Source organism: Sceloporus undulatus, chromosome 6 (assembly GCF_019175285.1).
Source record: "Sceloporus undulatus isolate JIND9_A2432 ecotype Alabama chromosome 6, SceUnd_v1.1, whole genome shotgun sequence".
Lineage (NCBI taxonomy): Eukaryota > Metazoa > Chordata > Lepidosauria > Squamata > Phrynosomatidae > Sceloporus > Sceloporus undulatus.
The window spans coordinates 138,440,953-138,460,099 of record NC_056527.1 but is presented as its reverse complement, the minus strand read 5'-3'; the positions used below and the strand labels follow the sequence as shown (position 1 = coordinate 138,460,099).

The following is a 19,147-nucleotide window of genomic DNA, read 5'->3' as shown; positions in this document are numbered from 1 at the left end:
ATGAGAAACAGACAAGTAGGGAGGGATATAACGAATATTTACCAATATATTTTCCCCAATGAGAATAGATGTCTTGGTGTATTGAGATATCCCACTGAAAACACTGACAACCACCACAAGAGGTTTCATTTTCCAATGAAAGGCTAAAGACCGGCACCTCTCCTCACTCTTGAGTTTTCTTTTAGGGGTAGTGGTGCAAAAATGTGTTTCACACTCAAAGTAAAAGCTTTTATGAGGGGGTGGGGTTATAAAGCCTGGAACAATGTTTACACAAAATGTGCACCAAATCATTTCCCAGAATACAGAAGATGTGTGTGTGTGCGCGCGCGCGTGTGTATCTCTTTTGCAATCCTACCCAATGCAAATAACACTTTTAAATTATTTTTACAGAGAAGGAAATAAGCAAATGTATGTTCCTAGAGGCAGCAAGGTGAGCAGAGAGCACATAGATTTCACCAATCACACTCTCCACTTTGCAGCCAGGGCCAGCTACTATCAACAAAGCTTAGAATATTGTTGTTGCTGTTGTGTTCCTTCAAGTCATTTCTGATTAATGGTGACCCTAAGGCAAACCCATCATGGGTGTTTCTTGGCAAGATTTGTTCATAGGAGGTTTGCCATTGCCATTCCCTGAGGCTGAGAGCATGTCACTCAGTGGGTTTCATGGCTGAGCTGGGAATCAAACCCTGGTCTGTTACTTTTTTAAAGAAGTAATTAGTTTCACTTATGCACCTAAATACAATTTCAAGTGTCAGCTAATGTAGACCCACTGAATCAATGTCATTTCCAGATGCGCTCATTCACCAAAGTTGCATTGATCCGATTCATCTACATTACCTGGGACTAGCAAACTGGATTTAGGCCTGAGTTTTAAGGGACTCTGTCCCTCATAGCTGTTTCTATGTTTGCAGTTTTTAAGAGTAATGCTGTACTTTCCTTTTCTCTCCCCAAATAACTAACCCAATTAATTTCAGTAAGTTAAAATAAAAAAAAAACAGGCTACTGTCTTGTTGTACAGTGTGTGCTTCTCCAACCTACCTAAGCACAGGGCCTAGGATGTTAGATTTTAAAATTAATTTAATAGTGTTAAAGGTTGGAAAACAGCAGATTAATTCCTCACCATTAACCCCAATAACTGAAACAGTGTGATTGCTTGAGTTATCATTAGTTAACTTATTACTCTGGATTGGGCACACACTATGAGAATACAGGGAATGGGATAGAGTTTCTCGCTGTTGATCCTAGAGGCACATCTTGTTATTGGCTTTAAAAATAGGTTTGGATTTCTAACTTTCCTTCTTCCACCTAGAAGGGAAAAATATATGTGGAAAGAAGGGAACTTTAAAAGGGAGGGGAAATCTCTATTTTAAAAAGAGAAACAGGTCACTTTTGAAGGAACCAATAACAGTGGACTCAAAAGCCAACAATGTGATGGCTGCCTAGGAATGGTGGGAGTCCAACACGTCTGGTAATTGTCACATTTAGAAAGTCCATTCTAATGCATAGAATCTCATCTTACAACTTCTTCAATTGAAGCTGTCACTCCCCTGCATCTTTTTTTCCTTTCCGTCCCCCGTGAACATGTACATTTTGCACATTCTTCCAAAGCCCCTTCCACTAACTATTTTGCACATTGTTTCCATCTCCTCACTCTCAATTAGGAAGTGTGGTCTTTAAAGGTCAGTGGAAGAGAACATGTTTTGCATGGCAGAGTCAGGACTTCTAAACTCAATCTCTGTTCCATCTCCCATTTAAATGATCGGGTATATAACAAGTCCATTATTCTCTGTACTAATAGTTATATAATTGAGGAGGAAGAGGAGAAGGAAATAAAAAGCAGAGGGAGGCATGGGAACAGAGGGAATAGTAAAAAATGAAGGAAATGGGAGCAAGTAAAAGAGGATGAAATGATCTAAAGGAACTGAAAACTATTTAGGTTCCAATTCTGCAATTCATTTCAAAAATTCTCCTAGTTAAACAAAAATGCAGAAAGGATAGCATGCCGAACTAAAGAACAAGCAATGAACAGAAACGTTGGGAGTAGGAATGGCCCTTTTATCCCTAGTACTCCACTGAATGAACTATAAAAGTGAGCAACAGATGAATTTTCTTCTTCATATTGGTGAATCCATCACGCACGGATCGAAGATACAAGATATATATATGTGTGTGTGTGTGGATTTAATTAAGGGCCTTGGATAACTTTATTGAAACTTGCAAGGATGTGTAACGAGTGAATCTTTCCAAAATTTAATGAACTCTGCCTCAATCTCTTTGTTTGTTCTTTATTCGTTTAAATTGATTTTATTATATTCTCCACATTGCCCAGAGAATGTCAGGTTGGGTGTCTGCCAAGTATAGTACAATAAACAAATACATAAATAAAAACAGTACAGGCTCCATGGTACTTACTGTGAGAATGAGGAGAGCTCATTCAAACCCACAAGATCACCTTAGCTCCAAACCACAGATCAGTCTGATAACCCATCATGTGCATTGCTTTGCCTGCACACCTAAAGATGTGCTGAGCAACATTAGGAATCAGGGCAGCACCTTTATCATGCTCCTTCTTTCCAGGCTACTGTTCCAGGTGGTCCTTCCCAACTAAATAATTTGCCAGGTTTTGTAAAAATATATATTCAGGGTAGCCATATTGGTCATCCTGCAAAACACATGCCAAGGTGATACCTCTATTGTTGCTGTTGTTGTGTAATTTCAAGTCATTTCCGACTTATTAATTAGCTTACTTGCTAATTAGCTTACTTGCTGTTCACCACTATGATCTTTGGAATAGCGGTATATAAATAAAACAAATTAATTATTATTATTATGGGGACCCTAAGGCGAACCTATCACAGGGTTTTCTTGGCATGTTTCTTCAGAGGGGATTTGCATTACCATCCTCTGAGGCTGAGAGTGTGTGATTTGCCCAAGGTTGCCCAGTGGGTTTACATGGCCAGGTTGGGTTTCAAATCCTGGTCTCCAGAGTCATAGTCCAATATTCAAAATGTTACACCATACTGGATGCCTCTATTAGGCCAACCAAAAGGCACAAAAGACATTACAGTAACTGTCAAAGTTCAGTGGCTTCTTATCAAGCAAAGATGTTTAAAAAACATGCCAGAAAAGTGATGGTCTCAATAGAGGGAGAAAATATAAAAGGACTTTCTCTCTGAGATTTTTCCCTCTCGACAAAGGTAAAACAACCTACTTACATTTGGCTATTGTTGGCAAGCTTTATCTATTCTAACAGTTAACTTATCTGCAGATATGACAGCGCAGAAGCTTCTTGAGAGACTCGCTGTAGTCAAAGTGTACAAAGTGGCTCGCAACTTTGCATAGGACAGAGATGGCCTAGATCTCAATGGAAGTTACTTTGTTGCTTCCAGCATAGACTGATTTATTATTATCATTTCCTTGTTTCTACAGCCATCATGGCCAAGAAAGAGTGTGGTTGCTACCTGTAACCATCTTTCCTCAAAACCACTTTAAACACCAACTTGAGGAAATATTTCAAAGAAGAATGCAGGTCCGGAACTTCAATGTTACTTTTCTTCTCTTGTATGATTTTAACACCTTTGCCTCATGGAGACTCCAGTGAGTTTCAACAGCTAGCATAATTTTGCACCTTTTGGTTGGCCTAATAAAGCTTCCCTTATGATTTGTATTTTGGACATTATTTTATTTGGTGCCGTAAGTGACCCCTTCTGGTCAATTCATCTTGAGGTGCTTACCAACCTAGCTGTACCTATTTTGAAAAGTTTCTGGCAGTGCCAGCAATGAAAATAGGCAAAGGTGGGCATCTGCCAAGGCTCACACATTTGAAAGGAGGACAGTGCCCAGAACTCTCAGTTTTATGCCAATGTAGACTATTGTGTCAGTTTGCTTGGTTGCCCCTTTTCCTCTGGCCCAGAGGCTGTGCAAAACTGTGACAAGGAAGAAGGGAAGCTCCCTATTATTGCCTCTTTGAGTAGCCCTGCCAAACTCATGTAAAGTTGGGGAAAATATACTTCACATTTGCAAGCCATGGATTATGGAATGGCCTTGCAGGCATTTAGATAGCTATTGGTATTTACATAGCAAGGACTGTTTCCAAGTGACCAGATAGCAAGCGAAGTTTTACAAACATGGGGATTTTTTTTTTTAGGATGTGGATGGAGGACAGTAGCCCTTCAGATATTTTTGGACAGCAACTTCCATAAGTCCTCATGCTGGGTAGACCTGGCAGGGCTTGTTGGCCAAAAACATTTGGCGAGACACAGTTCTACACTCCTGTTTTATGGCATTTGTATACTACATATGACTCATGCAAATGCAAGCCAGTAGCTAGGATCATAGCACACATTTTGTTGGTCAGTAAAGTCTGCAGCAGGCCTAAGGACCCTAAAAGCACCAGATTCTGATCTTGGAAGCTAAGCAAGTTTGGCCTTGGTTAGTCCTTAGATGGGAGACCACCAACAAATACCAAGTGCTATAGGCTACATTTCAGAGAAAGAAATTGCCAAAACCACCAGTGAGTATTCCTTGCCTATGAAAACCCTGTGAAATTCATGGGCCACCGTAAGTCAACAGGCTACTTGAAGGTACATGTCTGTAGCTCCATTTGTCGGGCTACAGAATATCACAGCTTCTAGTTGGTTTTCACAAAACCAAGAGTTTCTTAGGAATATGCTCTTTGCAGTCTATGACAGATGGAGGATTGATGCCTATAGTATCTGATCCACTACTTTCCCCAGACTTTTAAGGAAGCATAGAAAATCCCTTTAAGTCCTTCTCACTCATCTTGAAATTACACGAAAGTGGAACAAATGTGCTCTCGGTACTTATTTATGGGCTTTAACTTCATCAGCAACAACATCCTGTCACTCTGGAGGCCAGCAATGGATAACAGGTGAATGCTCTGATTTGTGTGGACTGGGATTAATATAATTCTGCCATATTAATTGACTACCAAGGAGGGCATAACTGAAAAGGCTGAACACAACCTGAAAGCTATGATGTTTGAGCAGAGAAAGCCCAAATGATTTAGCAACATTCACTGTAACAGAAAGAGAGCTCTGCTGAACATTTTCCGCCAAGAAACAAACCTTGTCAGTTAATAGCACATCACTCTCAAACCCAGAATGGAGACACAAGATGCCATTATGGGCTGAACCAAAACCACAACTTTATCAAATACAGTGGCTGTTCTGTCACTTATTTAGCTATTTACTGTCAGATGGCCATACAAAGCCCAGTGTTAATAACCCATTTACTAGAATGGGAGCTAGCTTTCACTTTAGGTTCCTAATTGAATCTCAGCAAAAAGGATTAAGTGATGGGAAAAAATCCTTTTTCCCAGACCCTGGGAAAACAAAAAATACTAGACTAACAACCAATCGAAATAGATAAATACTCTGAGAAATTGTCTAGCTTGTTACAAGGCAATTTTCTGTATTATTTTAAAAAATCAATGTACGGAAGCAGTCTGTTACATGTCACTTCTAATTATTATTCTTTTCAATTTTCGTGATAGCACATGCATAACTAACTTAAAATATAATTGCAACACACTGGGGATGGGTTGTTTACTTTTGTGGTATAACTGTTTTAGGCCACATTCAGACAGATTAAAAAGATCAGAAAGTCCAAACATGAAACTCATGTTTCATATGCATGTTATACACAAAGGACGAATGTAATTTTTATGCAATATTTTAAATACTTTTTTCCATGAAACAAAGTTTGTATACCCTGAACCATCAGAAAGCAAAATCACCCTGAAAAATTGTTTGGATCAGATTTTGGATTTTCAGGTATTAAATACTGATCCTGTATAATGGCGACAAGCTGTTGGGCAAGTGTTTCGTATAACTGGCACTAATATAAAAATAATGCTCCAGACTCCAGTTTCTATTTTCCAAGCATAGGAGAGAGAGCAGAGACAGAGACAGAGAGGCAGAAGGCCTCATAGATAAATTACTATTAGTGCAATTTTGTGTCATCCAATGTCAGATCAAACACACAATTATGGAAGGGAATGGTTCACCCATGTTCTGAGAGTCAACAAGCATCCAGGGATAGCTCAAATGCTATACATACCTCTGTCAAAACAAGTGACTTTATCAAATGCACTGCAACTTATCAATAAGCCCTCTCCATGCTAGACAGAAAGGTATGAAGAAGGAAATCTGTGCCCTCTCCTTACTTTGTTTGTGAATGTTGGCAGATGAGAAAGAGTGGTATGAGTCTATGTCTTATAAGAAACCTTTATGTCCTTTGGTCTGCCCGAGTCATTGGGGGTTTGCCAACCTTCCAGCCAAACCTGGCTGACCTTCACAGCCCTACTGAAAGTAAGGTGAAAGAGAACAAAGTGTCCACAAGGACCTGACTTTTGATCTCAGATCCCCATGCATAGCGTTCTCATCTGCAAACGCCGATCAAAGTGGTCTGCTGTGAGTCACTCTGCCCAGGGCTCTCACTGGTGTCATGGTAAATGACCCTGATTAAGCTATGAACACAGCTGGGGGAGCCAAAGGCAATGCAGACTTGCATAATCTCCATACGCCAGCTTCTGCAAGCTGAAAGGCATCGAGTGTCGCTATGGAGCTCTGACATCTGCAGTTGGCAACAGACTTGGAGTTGGCAGGAAGAGGAAACTCAACCCTACAATGGAACATGCTCTGGTTCCATCTGGTTACTTTGCCCTTAAAATGCCCCCAGCCTAGGGCAGCTACATGGAGCTGGCAGGTTTGCTGCAGCCACAAAGGAAGTCATAGAGTTGGGAGAGACCTCAAGGACTGTTAAGTTCAACTCCATTCTGCCATGCAGGAAGACACAATCAAAGCACCCCCAACAGATGGCCACCCAGTCTCTGTTTTAAAGCCTCCAAAGCAGGAGTCTCAACTGGATGCACTTCCTAAAAGGGCAAAGAGAAACAAAGTAGATGCAGGTTGGCAACCAGAAAATCTGCAAATGTACTTGTGAGGGTGGAGGAGATGTCAGGAGATGAGGAAGTGGTGACAAGCAAAGAACCCAGGGGATCTGCCCTACTCAGAAGAATATTCTTTTTTAAAAGAAATCAGAAGACAGTAATCAAAGTCGAAGATTAGCCTCAACACTTTGCATCTTCAAAGGATCACACAAACAACTAATTAATCCCGGTGAGGCAGGTGAGCATTGTAGCAAATCCGTGGGCTACGGTTGTCACTGCAACAACCATGTATGCCGGCACAGTGACAGCTGGGAGCATTCTCTTCTTTTCTTTAGTGCACACAGAACCCCAGACAGTTGAGATGAAGCAGAAATCCTCTTGAAAGACAGAGAATGAACTCTCATAGGATCTGCATCTGGTTTTGACTTGCAAATGCTAAACCACCGGAGCCCCCTTCCTGTGTACTTTGCACTGTCCCTCTTCTCTTTATAAGTTCCACCCACAGCTTTCAAATCACCTAAAGACCTGTTTTATTCAGCCAACAGGACTATCTCTCTCTGTGGCACCAGTTCTGGTCTCAAAGTGGAGAAGATGCTCATTGACATTGACATGTACAAAATGTAGAAAATGCCTAAATCAGATGAGAGTGCAAAGGGTAGGAAGAAAGGCTTTCACACTGTAAAATATATTTGCTAGGGGAATAGGCAGAATGACTTACAAGCAATCCTGCTCCCAGCAAACTGTTTTTCGTATGAACAAGGCTTTCTGTGTGTACAGAAATCTAAGCTCTGTTCTTCCCCTAGAGTCTGAAGTGGCACTAGCCTAGTAAAAGTTCTGCTACTTGATTCTTCTGGACATTTTAGGTGTCACTGGAGAGTATAATCCTGATGATATTATATATGCACAAAATATGTAGCAGAATTTACCACTCTGGGATGGATCAAAGCTTGTAAAGTTTCTGTGTGGGACTACAACTGTCAGATAATGGAATAGTGTAGTCTAAAAAGGTAAATTTTCCAAGATCTCATTTTGTGTACAGGTACATGATACTGATAGGGAAAACAAAATTACACAGAAGTGAACATCAGTTTCACAAATGAGATGGACCAGCCAGGACAAAAGGCTATTAAAATCTTGGAGGCCCAGGAGAGAGGTCATTACTAAGAGCCAGTGATGTAGGCTTGAGTCATTTGACACAAACTCAAGTCAGACTGAAGTTGTTCCCCAAACCACATGAAATAATCACATACTTTTGCACACACCTCTAGCCCCCTTGGTGCCACTGTTCTAATTCAACAAATGGATCCCTCCTTTCCATCTCTCATCTCAGAAACACATATCATAAATACATACACACAGACACACACTACCACCTCTTCCTTTTTTCTGTTAAAACTGGCTCACTGACTACAGACTCGAGGCTTGACTTCAAAATACCTTGCAAGGACTTGAGGCCCAACTTGACACTTGAAGGTAGGGACTTGAGACTTGTAGTAAAAGACTTGAATACATCATTGCTAACAGCACTTAAAATTCTGCTCAGTCTCCCAAAAGAGAGGCAACTTCAAACCTGGAACTATGATGCCATATCAAAGAAGGCTGCAGCCCATGAAGAAAAATACAGATCCACCCAGATGTCATCATATGCCAACCGATGTAATCAGCTCAGAGCTTTTCCTTTCTTGGAATTTAGGCTCAAAAGAAATAGAAAAATACAGTCCTGCAAATATGCCATTGTAACCACTACAAATATTGATTTGGCCCAGGAGATAGGGAAGCCCTAAAGAAGAGACTGTACTTGCTAGGTAAGAGCCCATACAAACAAGCCAAAATAAAGCTGCTTTGAGTCACTTTAGAGGTATGCTGTTGAAATGACACACACATCTTAAGAGGCCAGAAGCTGCACCAAAGCTGTGCTCCATTCCTTGGGACTGGAGCGTGGCATTGGTGTGGCTACTGGCCTCTTAGGATGCATGCATCATTTAAACAGCATACCTCCAAAGTGACCTGAAGCAACTTTATTTTGGCCTGTCTGTATGGGTTCTAAGTTCAGAAAAGGTGGGAGAGCTAGATCTGGAGAGGACGTAGAGTTTCCCAGGCGAAGAAGTAGCATTTTCACTTTGACTAAAGTAGTGGTATTTTCAGTTGTGTGTCTAAGAGAGAACAAAAGGGGTTAGGTTTTTTTGTGGTGGGATACCTACATTGCATTTGGTGCTACTTTGTATTGTTTTATTTAGGGCTTTAAGACTGCATCCAAAAATGTTGCAATGGAGCAGGTCAGGCGGAAAGGTCCTGAGACTAAGCCCTGCACTGGAACCTCATTGGAAGAACCTTTGGGGCAGTACCTATGTGTAAAATTAAACATAAAATTTGTTGTCTTGTTTAAAAATATATGTTAGAACTTAAATTGTGATTGTATTTTGTAATATTTAATTATAGTTGGCCCTAAAGAACCAATAAAGAAATATACTATCTTTACACTCCTATGGACATTCTGATCTAAAGAGTTATTTCTGATTTTTATTTTGGCAAAATAATGCTGTATTTCAAACTTCTAAACCTTTCTTCAAACTAGTGTCCTGTTGGTGTAATACAGCTTCCATTTTCCCAGCAGCATGGTTTCTGGTGTGAACAGATGGGCACTGTACTTTACAAACTTGCAGAACACTGAAGTGCCAAAAGGCCTGTATTTCCACTGGCCTTGTGTCATCCAGTTTGGATGATGCAGGCCAAAGCCCTGGGGCAAGGATTGGGCTGAATCCTGGCAGACTGGATGCAGATCTGGCGGATCCATCCCAATCTCTGGATAAACAGCACTTAATGCAGATCATTTTCCTGAAAACTCTGCGGCAAACCTCAGCTGTTTAGATACTCCACATGCTCTTTACCTTCCTCCTGCATCTCCGCCAGTGCCATGCCTGATGTGGAAACAGGGTGTCTGGGTGTACCCATGTGGCCAGGAACCCCACTTTTGAGTCAGGTGTGGCAATGAGCATTTGCTCACTAGTGGAAACACAGTTGGAAGGGAAGGAGCATGTGCCAGTAATGGGTCCCTAGGCTGGCACAGGGACAGGCATGTAAACAACTGCCCATCCCTGTGCCATCCTGGGGTACAACCAGGGTTAACACCTGGCCCAGGAAAGCATGGACCATCTGCTCAGCATGTCAATTGGGGAAGCATTCTCTAACCTGTCTAAGAAGTTACATCCCACATATCTAGATCTTCTTCCTTATAACTGCAAAAAACAAAACAAAACAAAACAAAAACTGGGGAGGAATTAGCTGCAGGTGAAGAATATAGGATAACAATGCAGGCATTACAAAAAATTGTTTAAGTTGATCTGTGAGTGCTGGGAGGTGGATGATGAACTTTACTAGTATGCATCCATTCTTTGTTACCTTCACCTTGCTTTCCCTTACCTTTAAATCAACAGTTATATTATAACCTACTTAAAAACAGATACCTGGCTTCTGTTTTAACTGTCGAGGTTACTTTTTACATTGCTATGTGCATCAATGGTATGCCAGTGGCAAAAACATTCTATTATTGTGCAACTGTAAGGAGATAACAAGTACACTGCAGATAGGTGATTATGCAACGAATATCTCCAGATGACTCATAAAAGTAATTCAAACCAAATACAGCAAAGAAAGGTATTAAAAATGATGTGCATTACTAACTAGTCTGGGTAGAGGAAAATTCTAACATAAATTAAGAAATACCAGAACACAGGTGAAAACCATTTGCCTTGGGGGCCAGTTATAGCAAAGCCAAGATCAAGGATGGCCATCTGCCTGGCAGCATCTGGGAAGATTCTCTTCCATTTCAAAAGGTGGCCTGTGATCAGTGTGAGAGCCAGCATATTGGATTATGACTCTGGAAATCAGGATTCAAATCCCCACTTGGTTATGGAAACCCACAGGGTGATCTTGGGCAAGTCACATTTTCTCAGCTTCAAAGGAAGTCAATGGCAAACCTCCTCTGAATTTATTCTGCCAATAGAATCTTATGATAAGACCTACCTCAGGGTCACTATAAGTTAGAAATGACCTGAAGGCACTCAACAACAACAATGGTCTGACTTTCCCTGATTCCTGGTTTGGGTGCGTGTGCAAATGTCTTTGTGGAACTTTGGCCTGTTACAGGCCTGTTACAGACAGCCAAAATAAAACTGCTTCAAGTCACTTTGGAGATATGGTATTTCAATGATGCATGAGTCCTAAGAGTCTGGACGCTTCACCAAAGCTGCACTCCAGTCCTTAGGACTGGAGCGTGGCTTTGGTGCGGCCTTTGGACTCTTAGGACACATGTATCATTGAAATATCATACCTCCAAAGTGACTTGAAGCAGCTTTATTTTGGCTGTCTGTAACAGGCCACAGACTGCCAAAATAAAGCTGCTTCGGGTCTCTTTGGAGGCATGCTGTTTAAATGATGCATGCATCCTAAGAATCCGAAAGCTGCACCAAAGCCGCACTCCAGTGCTTAGGAATGGAGTGTGTCTTTGGCGCAACCTCCGGACTCTTGGGACCCATGCATCATTTAAATAGCATGCCTCCAAAGAGACCCAAAGCAGCTTTATTTTGGCAGTCTGTAACAGGCCTTTATGTTCTTTTTCCAGCTCCCCAGCTTTCATTCTAGAATAAGCATCCCAACCTCCTCCTCCATCACCTCCTATTCTAACACACATAATTAAAAAGTGGCATCTTCCTCCCCTCCACAAGCCTCCTTTCTTTAATCTTTTCTCCATTTTCTGATCTCCTTCTAGCACAAGGATCCCCTTCCTCCCATCCCCTTCACTTTCAGCCAAGCCCTAGATGCTTGGAGACGCATATCAGAAAGATATGATACTTATTGTACTGCTGAACCAGAAGCATGCCTAACATTCTGACAAGGCAGGAAATCTGTCATTTTGGGAACATCCCTGGGGAATGACCAGCTTGCATACACACATTTATGAAATTTGTTGTACTGATTAAGTCCATAGACAATGAAATATCCATTCAGCAGATACAGAACATTTAATCTCTGGGGCACTGAGAAATGAAATCCTTGGGCATTCCTAGTCTCATGACTTAACATCTTTGTTAATTTCCTTGAGACAACTACATGATTTCAGTTTTATTCAAAGCTTGCAATTCTCCTGAAAGCCAAAAGGATATAGGTGCCGTCATCTCACTGACTTGAACTGGATGCTATTACTCCACTAGGAATTCCTGAGAAACAAAATGACCTACACTGCCAGCAGTTGGCCAGGTTATATATGGCATTATGTCCCCCATGGCTACTCAATGGCTTCCAGATTGTGAAAGGATGTACAGTGCAACCTCCAAAGCTGACTTCAACACTATGACAGGTTCATAAGAATGTATACAAGTCCGTGCTTGTCCATTTCTTCTTTAGAATTTGGTGTTGACTAATGCAGAAATGGTTGCAAAAGCCAGGTATGGGTTTTCTGACTAGACACTAGAATACAAATCACAACATACCGTTTTAAAAAAGCTCATCCATGACTGTGTTCCAACATACTTGTTTTTTATCATTGGATGACTGACCTTTTGAGACTTTTTGTGTGTGGATAATCTTGCACATATCACACATCATTGATTAAACTTCGTAATGCAATGTGTTTAAATGAAGTACAGTTAGTTCTTTACGTTTACCATCCAATAGTAAAGCACCGAAGCCTCCATTTCTTGACACCTCTGTCTGGAAGAATCTCTGGGAGCAGGACTAGTAAATAACCCCATGTACAACCTTGGAAAATTTCTTCCAATCAAAAAATGAGATGCTTGGCTCTGCAGACCTACAGTCTATCTTAGTATATAGCAACTCATTAGTTTTGCCAAATAATTACATCTATGTGTACCTTGAACCTCTGTACTCCTGATCAAGCAAGTATTCCAGAGATATACATCTACAAACTTTCTATATCTCTATAAAGCTTTGGATTCTGAGAGGCATTTCTTTGTATCACAGCTACCTTCTTTTCCATGCACCCTGTACAGGTGCAGCAGAAAGCAAAATAGAGAAACCTGTGAAAGATTTTTTAAAAACTGAGGTCATATCTCCCTCCTGTTGTTGCTGTGTGCCTTCCAGTTGCTTCCTACTTACGCTGACTGTAAGGCCATATGAAAAACTCTTATCATGGGGTTTTCTTGGCAGGTTTCTTCAAAGGGGGCTTGCCATTGCCACCTGGTGAGGCTGAGAGAGAGTCTGCTGAGCCATTTCACTTCACAGAATCCCCAAGTGGAACCTTGACTTCTGTACCTTATTACCTTTTGCAGTCCTGAAGATTACTATCTGTTAACACTTTTTCTGTCATTACTTCTTGCATTTGTGTGTAAGTTGATTTCCTCTTTTGCTGTTATAATTAAAACTACATTTGGACTTCTGGAGTTCAGTGTTTCAGAACCATTATACACAGATCTGACCCCAGCTTTAGTTATCTGAAGCCCTCTCACAGTCATCTTTTGAGCTATTTAAATTCTACCTTTGAATATTGATCATGGGTTACCTACTCAGGACTCTTGCATTTTCAGTAACAGAACCTGGGACCTTATGAATAACAGTATTTGCACCTTATGATGGAAAATCTGTACAACAAGCATCCTCTGTGAAAATACTCTTTGGCATCCTTTTATTATCCTACTGCTTCTTAAATCTTTTAACTCCAACCCATTGACTTCACTATTCCCAGAGATGTTCTTCCTGGAAATCTAAGTCATCTCCCCCCCCCCCCCAAAAAAAAAGATTTCCAAAAAGAAGGAAATTAGAATCCCCCCCCCCCCCCCCCCGATGAAAAAAAACCTGCAGAGAATAACATGCTTCCTATGTGACCAGACAGTTTAGGGCTTCGTTATTACATTAACCTTTCAGGTCTTTAGAGTCTGCAGAAGTAAATTGGCAGGGAGGAAAATGCAAGTCCCTGTTGGGAAAAGGGGAACTAAAAGCGCCATCCAAACAGAAAAAGGAAGATAATTATTAACTGAGAAATGAGGAGGAGGGACCACAATGAAGCCATTAAGTCTAATAATAACTCTGCAATAGTATTTGCTATATGAGCCATCCAGCTTCCTTTCACACTTCTCACACCTCTTAAAAGCCTGTTTCCTCCATACTTCATTTGCCTCAAACAAAATTCCAGGTTTGAAGGAAAGGAGAAGAAGTCAGCCTCTGGAATGATTAATCTCTGAGCATCCAGAAGGAATTCTACATACAATTGGAATTAGTAGCATATCCCTCCCAGGAATGTGTTGAGCTACAACTTCCATCATCCCCAGCATGCAAAAACCTTAGTAGCCCAATCCGTATGGAGGCTTCCATACTGGGGGAAGATAATTTGGAGGACAAGTTCCCTGGATGATCACCACCCCTTCCCTAGAATTACTTAGAGATTCTGAATTTCCATTCCTCTAGTGATGAAGAGCCAGATTCACAAGTTTGCATTTACCAGCTAAGAGCACAATACACATATTTCATTTGAAATATTATTTTATTAACAATTTAATATATTTTCATAATTATTAAGGCAGTAATCCTTATACATCAGCCTATAAAATAGGCTGACAAGGTGTTACTATTCCTATACTGCAGATGGAAAGACTGAGGCATTGCAGCTCACTTGACTAAGGCCAACAAGCCAGCATCTAGGTTATGGATCATACACTCAGAACCCAGTACTGGATGGAAGATGTTTTGTTGTTCACAGAAAGACAGAGTAAAGGATAGCTAGAACTCCATTCTTTTCATATCCCTTTCCCAAGCTTTCAGACCAAGAGACTTCAGTTTTGCATTCAGAGTAAAAGAAGAGTCCTCCACCACACTATACAACAGGAAAGAAAACGATTTTTAAAAGCTTTTAAATTGCCCTAAAATGCAATTTTCTCAGAAAACTGGTGTACTTGCACAAAATTTTGCCAAAGCCTCCATAGCTTGACATTATCCATTGTAGTTTTTCAAATAAATATCATTTGGACTTAGGAGGAGTTTCATTATACGGACTTCAGAGGAAAAAAACGTTTATTAGAAAACTGGGATCAGTGCTCCATGATTTTTCCCAGTCTCTTGATGTATTATGCACAGAAGATGGAATGCAAGGACTTCTTTTGTAGGTGACAGGTAGATGGGGAAAAGTGAGAGGGGTCTCTAACTTGGAAGAAGACCTCTATTCTTTCACTGTCCACTGTAACTTAGTGCCTAACATCATTCCCCAAACTATTATCATAATGGTGTATTACGCTGAATACAAGCTGCACATCTGGGATCTTTCTATGCACTCCTGTTTGCTCACCCACATAGAAATTAAAGAGAAGGTGTTTAGGTGGAACACTCATTTAACTGGGACCATTTTATGAAAGTATTTATAATGAGAGGCCTTGCACACTATACAAATATGGTGATATTATTCCACTGCAACTGCTGTGATTCCATCCTGGGGTTTGTAGTTTGGTGAGGCATTAGAGCTCTCTGGCTTAGAATTCTCATAGAATTATAGAGTTGGAAGAGACTGCAAGGGCCATCCAGTCCAACCCCCTGCCATGCAGGAAATCCAGATCAAAGAATCCCCGACAGATGGCCATCCAGCCTCCGTTTGAAGACCTCCAAGGAGGGAGACTCCACTACACTCCGAGGAAGTGTGTTCCACTGTCGAACAGCCCTTACTATCAAGAAGTTCCTCCTAATGTTGAGGTGGAATCTCTTTTCCTGCAGCTTGCATCCATTGCTCTGGGTCCTAGTCTCTGGAGCTGCAGAAAACAAGCTTGCTCTCTAACTTGTCAATTACAGGAATGCACAAGAAGAACCATGGCAGTTATAGTTGAATAATAATGCTGTAATTGGGGATAGTGAATGGGCCCAAGACCTGTAGAGGAACTGTTATGGCACAAGCTTCTTCTGAGGCAGGGAGTCATTTTCCACTGTCCACTTAGCCCATCATATATGAGGCACTCAAAGGTTCATTACTAAGAGGGGTCCCTTCCTGCCATGCAGGAATACACAACTAAAGCATACCAGAAAGATGTCCATCCAACTCCTCCAAGTCCCATGACTCAAAAGGGGTATGTGGGGGAGGGGGTATCATGTGCCCCAGGCTGGTCCTTCTGGTGTCCCACTGTGTCTCAAAGAGTAATGAGCAAATCTGGAGACCTTTTAGTCAAGGAGTCCTATCCACAACATCTCTCTTGCTTTCCCCTTATATTACAACACATACAAGTTCAGACTTCCCATAATCCTTATCAATCTCAGTGCAGGATAGGTTAAAAAAAAAGACCTTTCATATAAGTTTGGATGGGGGGAAAGGAATAAAATCCCATTGTTGTTGTCCTTGCTGTTGTTGTGTGCCTTCAAGTTGTTTCCAACTTATGGTGATCCTAAGGCAAACCTATTATAATTTCTGCCTAGGTCCTAATAGCAACTAACCATAGCTTGCACTGACCTAGAGGGTGACCAGCAGATGACTGAAGAAAAGACAAAGTCTCAGAAGACCACAAACTAAACAGAAATTAATAGTGTGACACAGCAGTAAAAAAAACCAACCTAATTCTGGGTTGCATTAATGAGAGTACAGGGTCCCCATTGAGGGAAGTATTAGTGCCACTATATTCTGCTTTGTTCAGATCTCACCTGGAATACTGTGTCAAATTCCTGGCACCACAGTTCAAGAAGGATATTGAAAAGGTGAAACTGTCCAAAGAAGGGCAACCAAGATGATCGATGGTCTGGAGATTAAGCCTTACGGGGGGAATGGCTTTCACTTATGGATATGTTTAGCTTTGAAAAGAGAAGATTGAGAGGTGACATGATGACTAATTTAAATATCTGATGGGATGTCATGCAGAAGATGGAGACAACTAGTCTTCTGGTTTCCAGAGACTAGAATGCAAACCAATACATTGAAATTACAAGAAAAGAGGTTTCCACCTAACATTAGGAAGAAGTTTATTTTATTTTTTTATTGCAAGAGCTGTTTGCCAGTGGAATAGATTTCCTTGGAGGCTTGTGGACTCTCCATCTTTGGAGGTCTTTAAACAGAGGTTGGATAGCCATCTTTCAGGTGTGCTTTAGTTGTGCATGACAGGAGGTTAGACTGTATGGAACTTCTGGTCCCTTCCAATTCTGAGATGATATGATTATAGGAGGGCACCATTTAGGTGCCATTGGTCCACGATGGCCTTACTTCTAGCATTTATGTCCCATTGGGCCATGATGCTAAACCCTCCCACTGATCTGGTTCCTTCTGAGGCCAATCTCCCAGTTACTATGTGACATGGTGCTAGCAGCAGGCTGAATTTCAATGCTTGCTGCATCTAGGTAACAGAGAAAGGTTCCTCCTTCTCATGTATCCAAATGGGCCAGTCATCCCATCCTTCCAACCTCTGATGAAAGCTGTAAGGAACACAGGTAGTAAATCCACTTGCCTCACATCCACAGAAACCCCTAGAACAGTGAAAACTGTTGTCAGGCTTGCACTGTAAAGTCCATATGAGAGAGAGAGAGAGAGAGAGAGAGAGAGAGAAATAGCTTGCATGCTTCTTAATGCTTAGAATCGCAAACATGACATTATACTTTGTATCATAAAATAAGTATAGTAAAGTAAGTGGCTATCCAAGCCACTGGATTGGACACTACAACATTAGGACTCTCCGTCAGGTTTCTAAGAGCAATGCAAGAAGACTCAATTCCTTTCCCCTATCCAACCTTTTCATCCCCAATCGTTCCTCCCTCCCTCACATGCCCCATCCCATTTTATATTAGGACAGATGTTCAGTTACGTATTCATCTACCCACAGTGAGTGCCTGTCTGTAGAGCTCAGAGTCCATTTGAACCGAGCTACAATAAACCTATTCAGACTGGGGTATGCAGCAAGAAACACTGAGTGATCCTAAAGTCCACAACAAATGCTGTGATGTCAGCCAACTGTGATGCCTTACAGATACAAAAAGCCTCCAAACACCTGGGTTTGTGTCCATGCAGCATCTTTAGATGATGCCCAAACAGGTAGCAATGGTAGCCAATTTATTTATTTACAATTTGGGCAGATATTATCTTTTTTTAAAAAAATTGGGAAGTGTGTGGAAATCAAGATGCATATCACTCCAGTTACTATCACTGTGTAAAAGCACCTTGCTGTGCCAGTGTAGAATAAGAGAAGGAAAACTGTTTGTTCATTTTTAGCCCCTAATGTGGTGAAATGAGAGAAGGAAAAGGACTCAAGTGCTAAACTTGAGTGGGAAGGCACTCCTCTCCACTCCCATTTTCTAGGATGGATAGATGTCCAAAGATGATGAAGGGAGAGAGAAAAGAAATGTGGAGATTAAGACTTCTCACAAACCCCCCTTTGTGTACACACACATACACACACTCAAATGTGCATCATGAATACAGAGTCTACTGAAAGTACTGTCTCCTCCCTTATTCTGTGTGAAAGCAGCTACTGTCCGAAGCCAGCACACGTTCCCTCTGGGAGAAAGCAGAGGCACCTCTGCAGGATGAAGCACCAGTTCTGGTACCCACAAAACCCCCACCTCCCAAACCTGAGAGAGTGCTACTGCCACCCAAACTAGCTGCAATTAAAAAAATCACACTCCACACATCTGGGAAAAGCATCAGGTCTGCATCCTTGGCATGCACAATGTTTGCCATCCTTCCCCACCCCACCTTCAAGCATTTCCCCTCTGTTGCATCTTTCCCATTCCCTAGAGAGAGAAAGAGAGAGATGGGGGAGTGGGATGCACTGCTCCCCCATTTGTGTGACATACCTGGGATGAAGAACAGGGCAGTTGTGGCTGTGAAGATGATCCAGCAGGCAGGATGATACATCTTGGGAAGCTGCAGTGGTCTGAAGCTGCTCTGCTTGCTGCTTTCCTTCGTGCTGAATTCTGAGTAGGTTTAAATCCAATGTTTGCAGAGGGAGGGAGAGTGAGTTCGTGAGCTACACAGAGAGAGAGAGAGAGAGATGGGGACAGGCAGTCAGTTGTCTGATTTTCTCCCCCTCTCTCCTCCTCCTCTCTTTTCCACCCTGCACATAACACACTAGCAGGAGATGCCCTAGTACCAGCACTACCAGGCTGTACAGGGGGAAAGAGAGCAGACCTCCTACCAGGCATTCATTGGTTCTAGTCTCCTGAGTGACACATTCTGGTGCTTTCAAGGCTTTTGACACTATAGGGAGTTAGATGCTGCCAACTGCTCCCTGGATGGCACTTGCTGTGTGTCCTTCCTTCCTTCCTTCC

The 19,147-nt window shown here is 41.6% G+C and overlaps 1 protein-coding gene across 1 annotated transcript in view; it reads right to left on the bottom strand.

Moving 5' to 3' along the window:
- OPCML (opioid binding protein/cell adhesion molecule like) overlaps nt 1-18,941 on the bottom strand; it is a 916,982-nt gene extending 898,041 nt beyond the window's left edge. Inside the window, exon 1 of the mRNA XM_042474623.1 lies at nt 18,674-18,941. Within this exon, the coding sequence (XP_042330557.1) occupies nt 18,674-18,734 (61 nt within the window). The 5' untranslated portion in view covers nt 18,735-18,941. The remainder of the gene's footprint in view (nt 1-18,673) is intronic.
- Nucleotides 18,942-19,147: the final 206 nt, after the last annotated feature.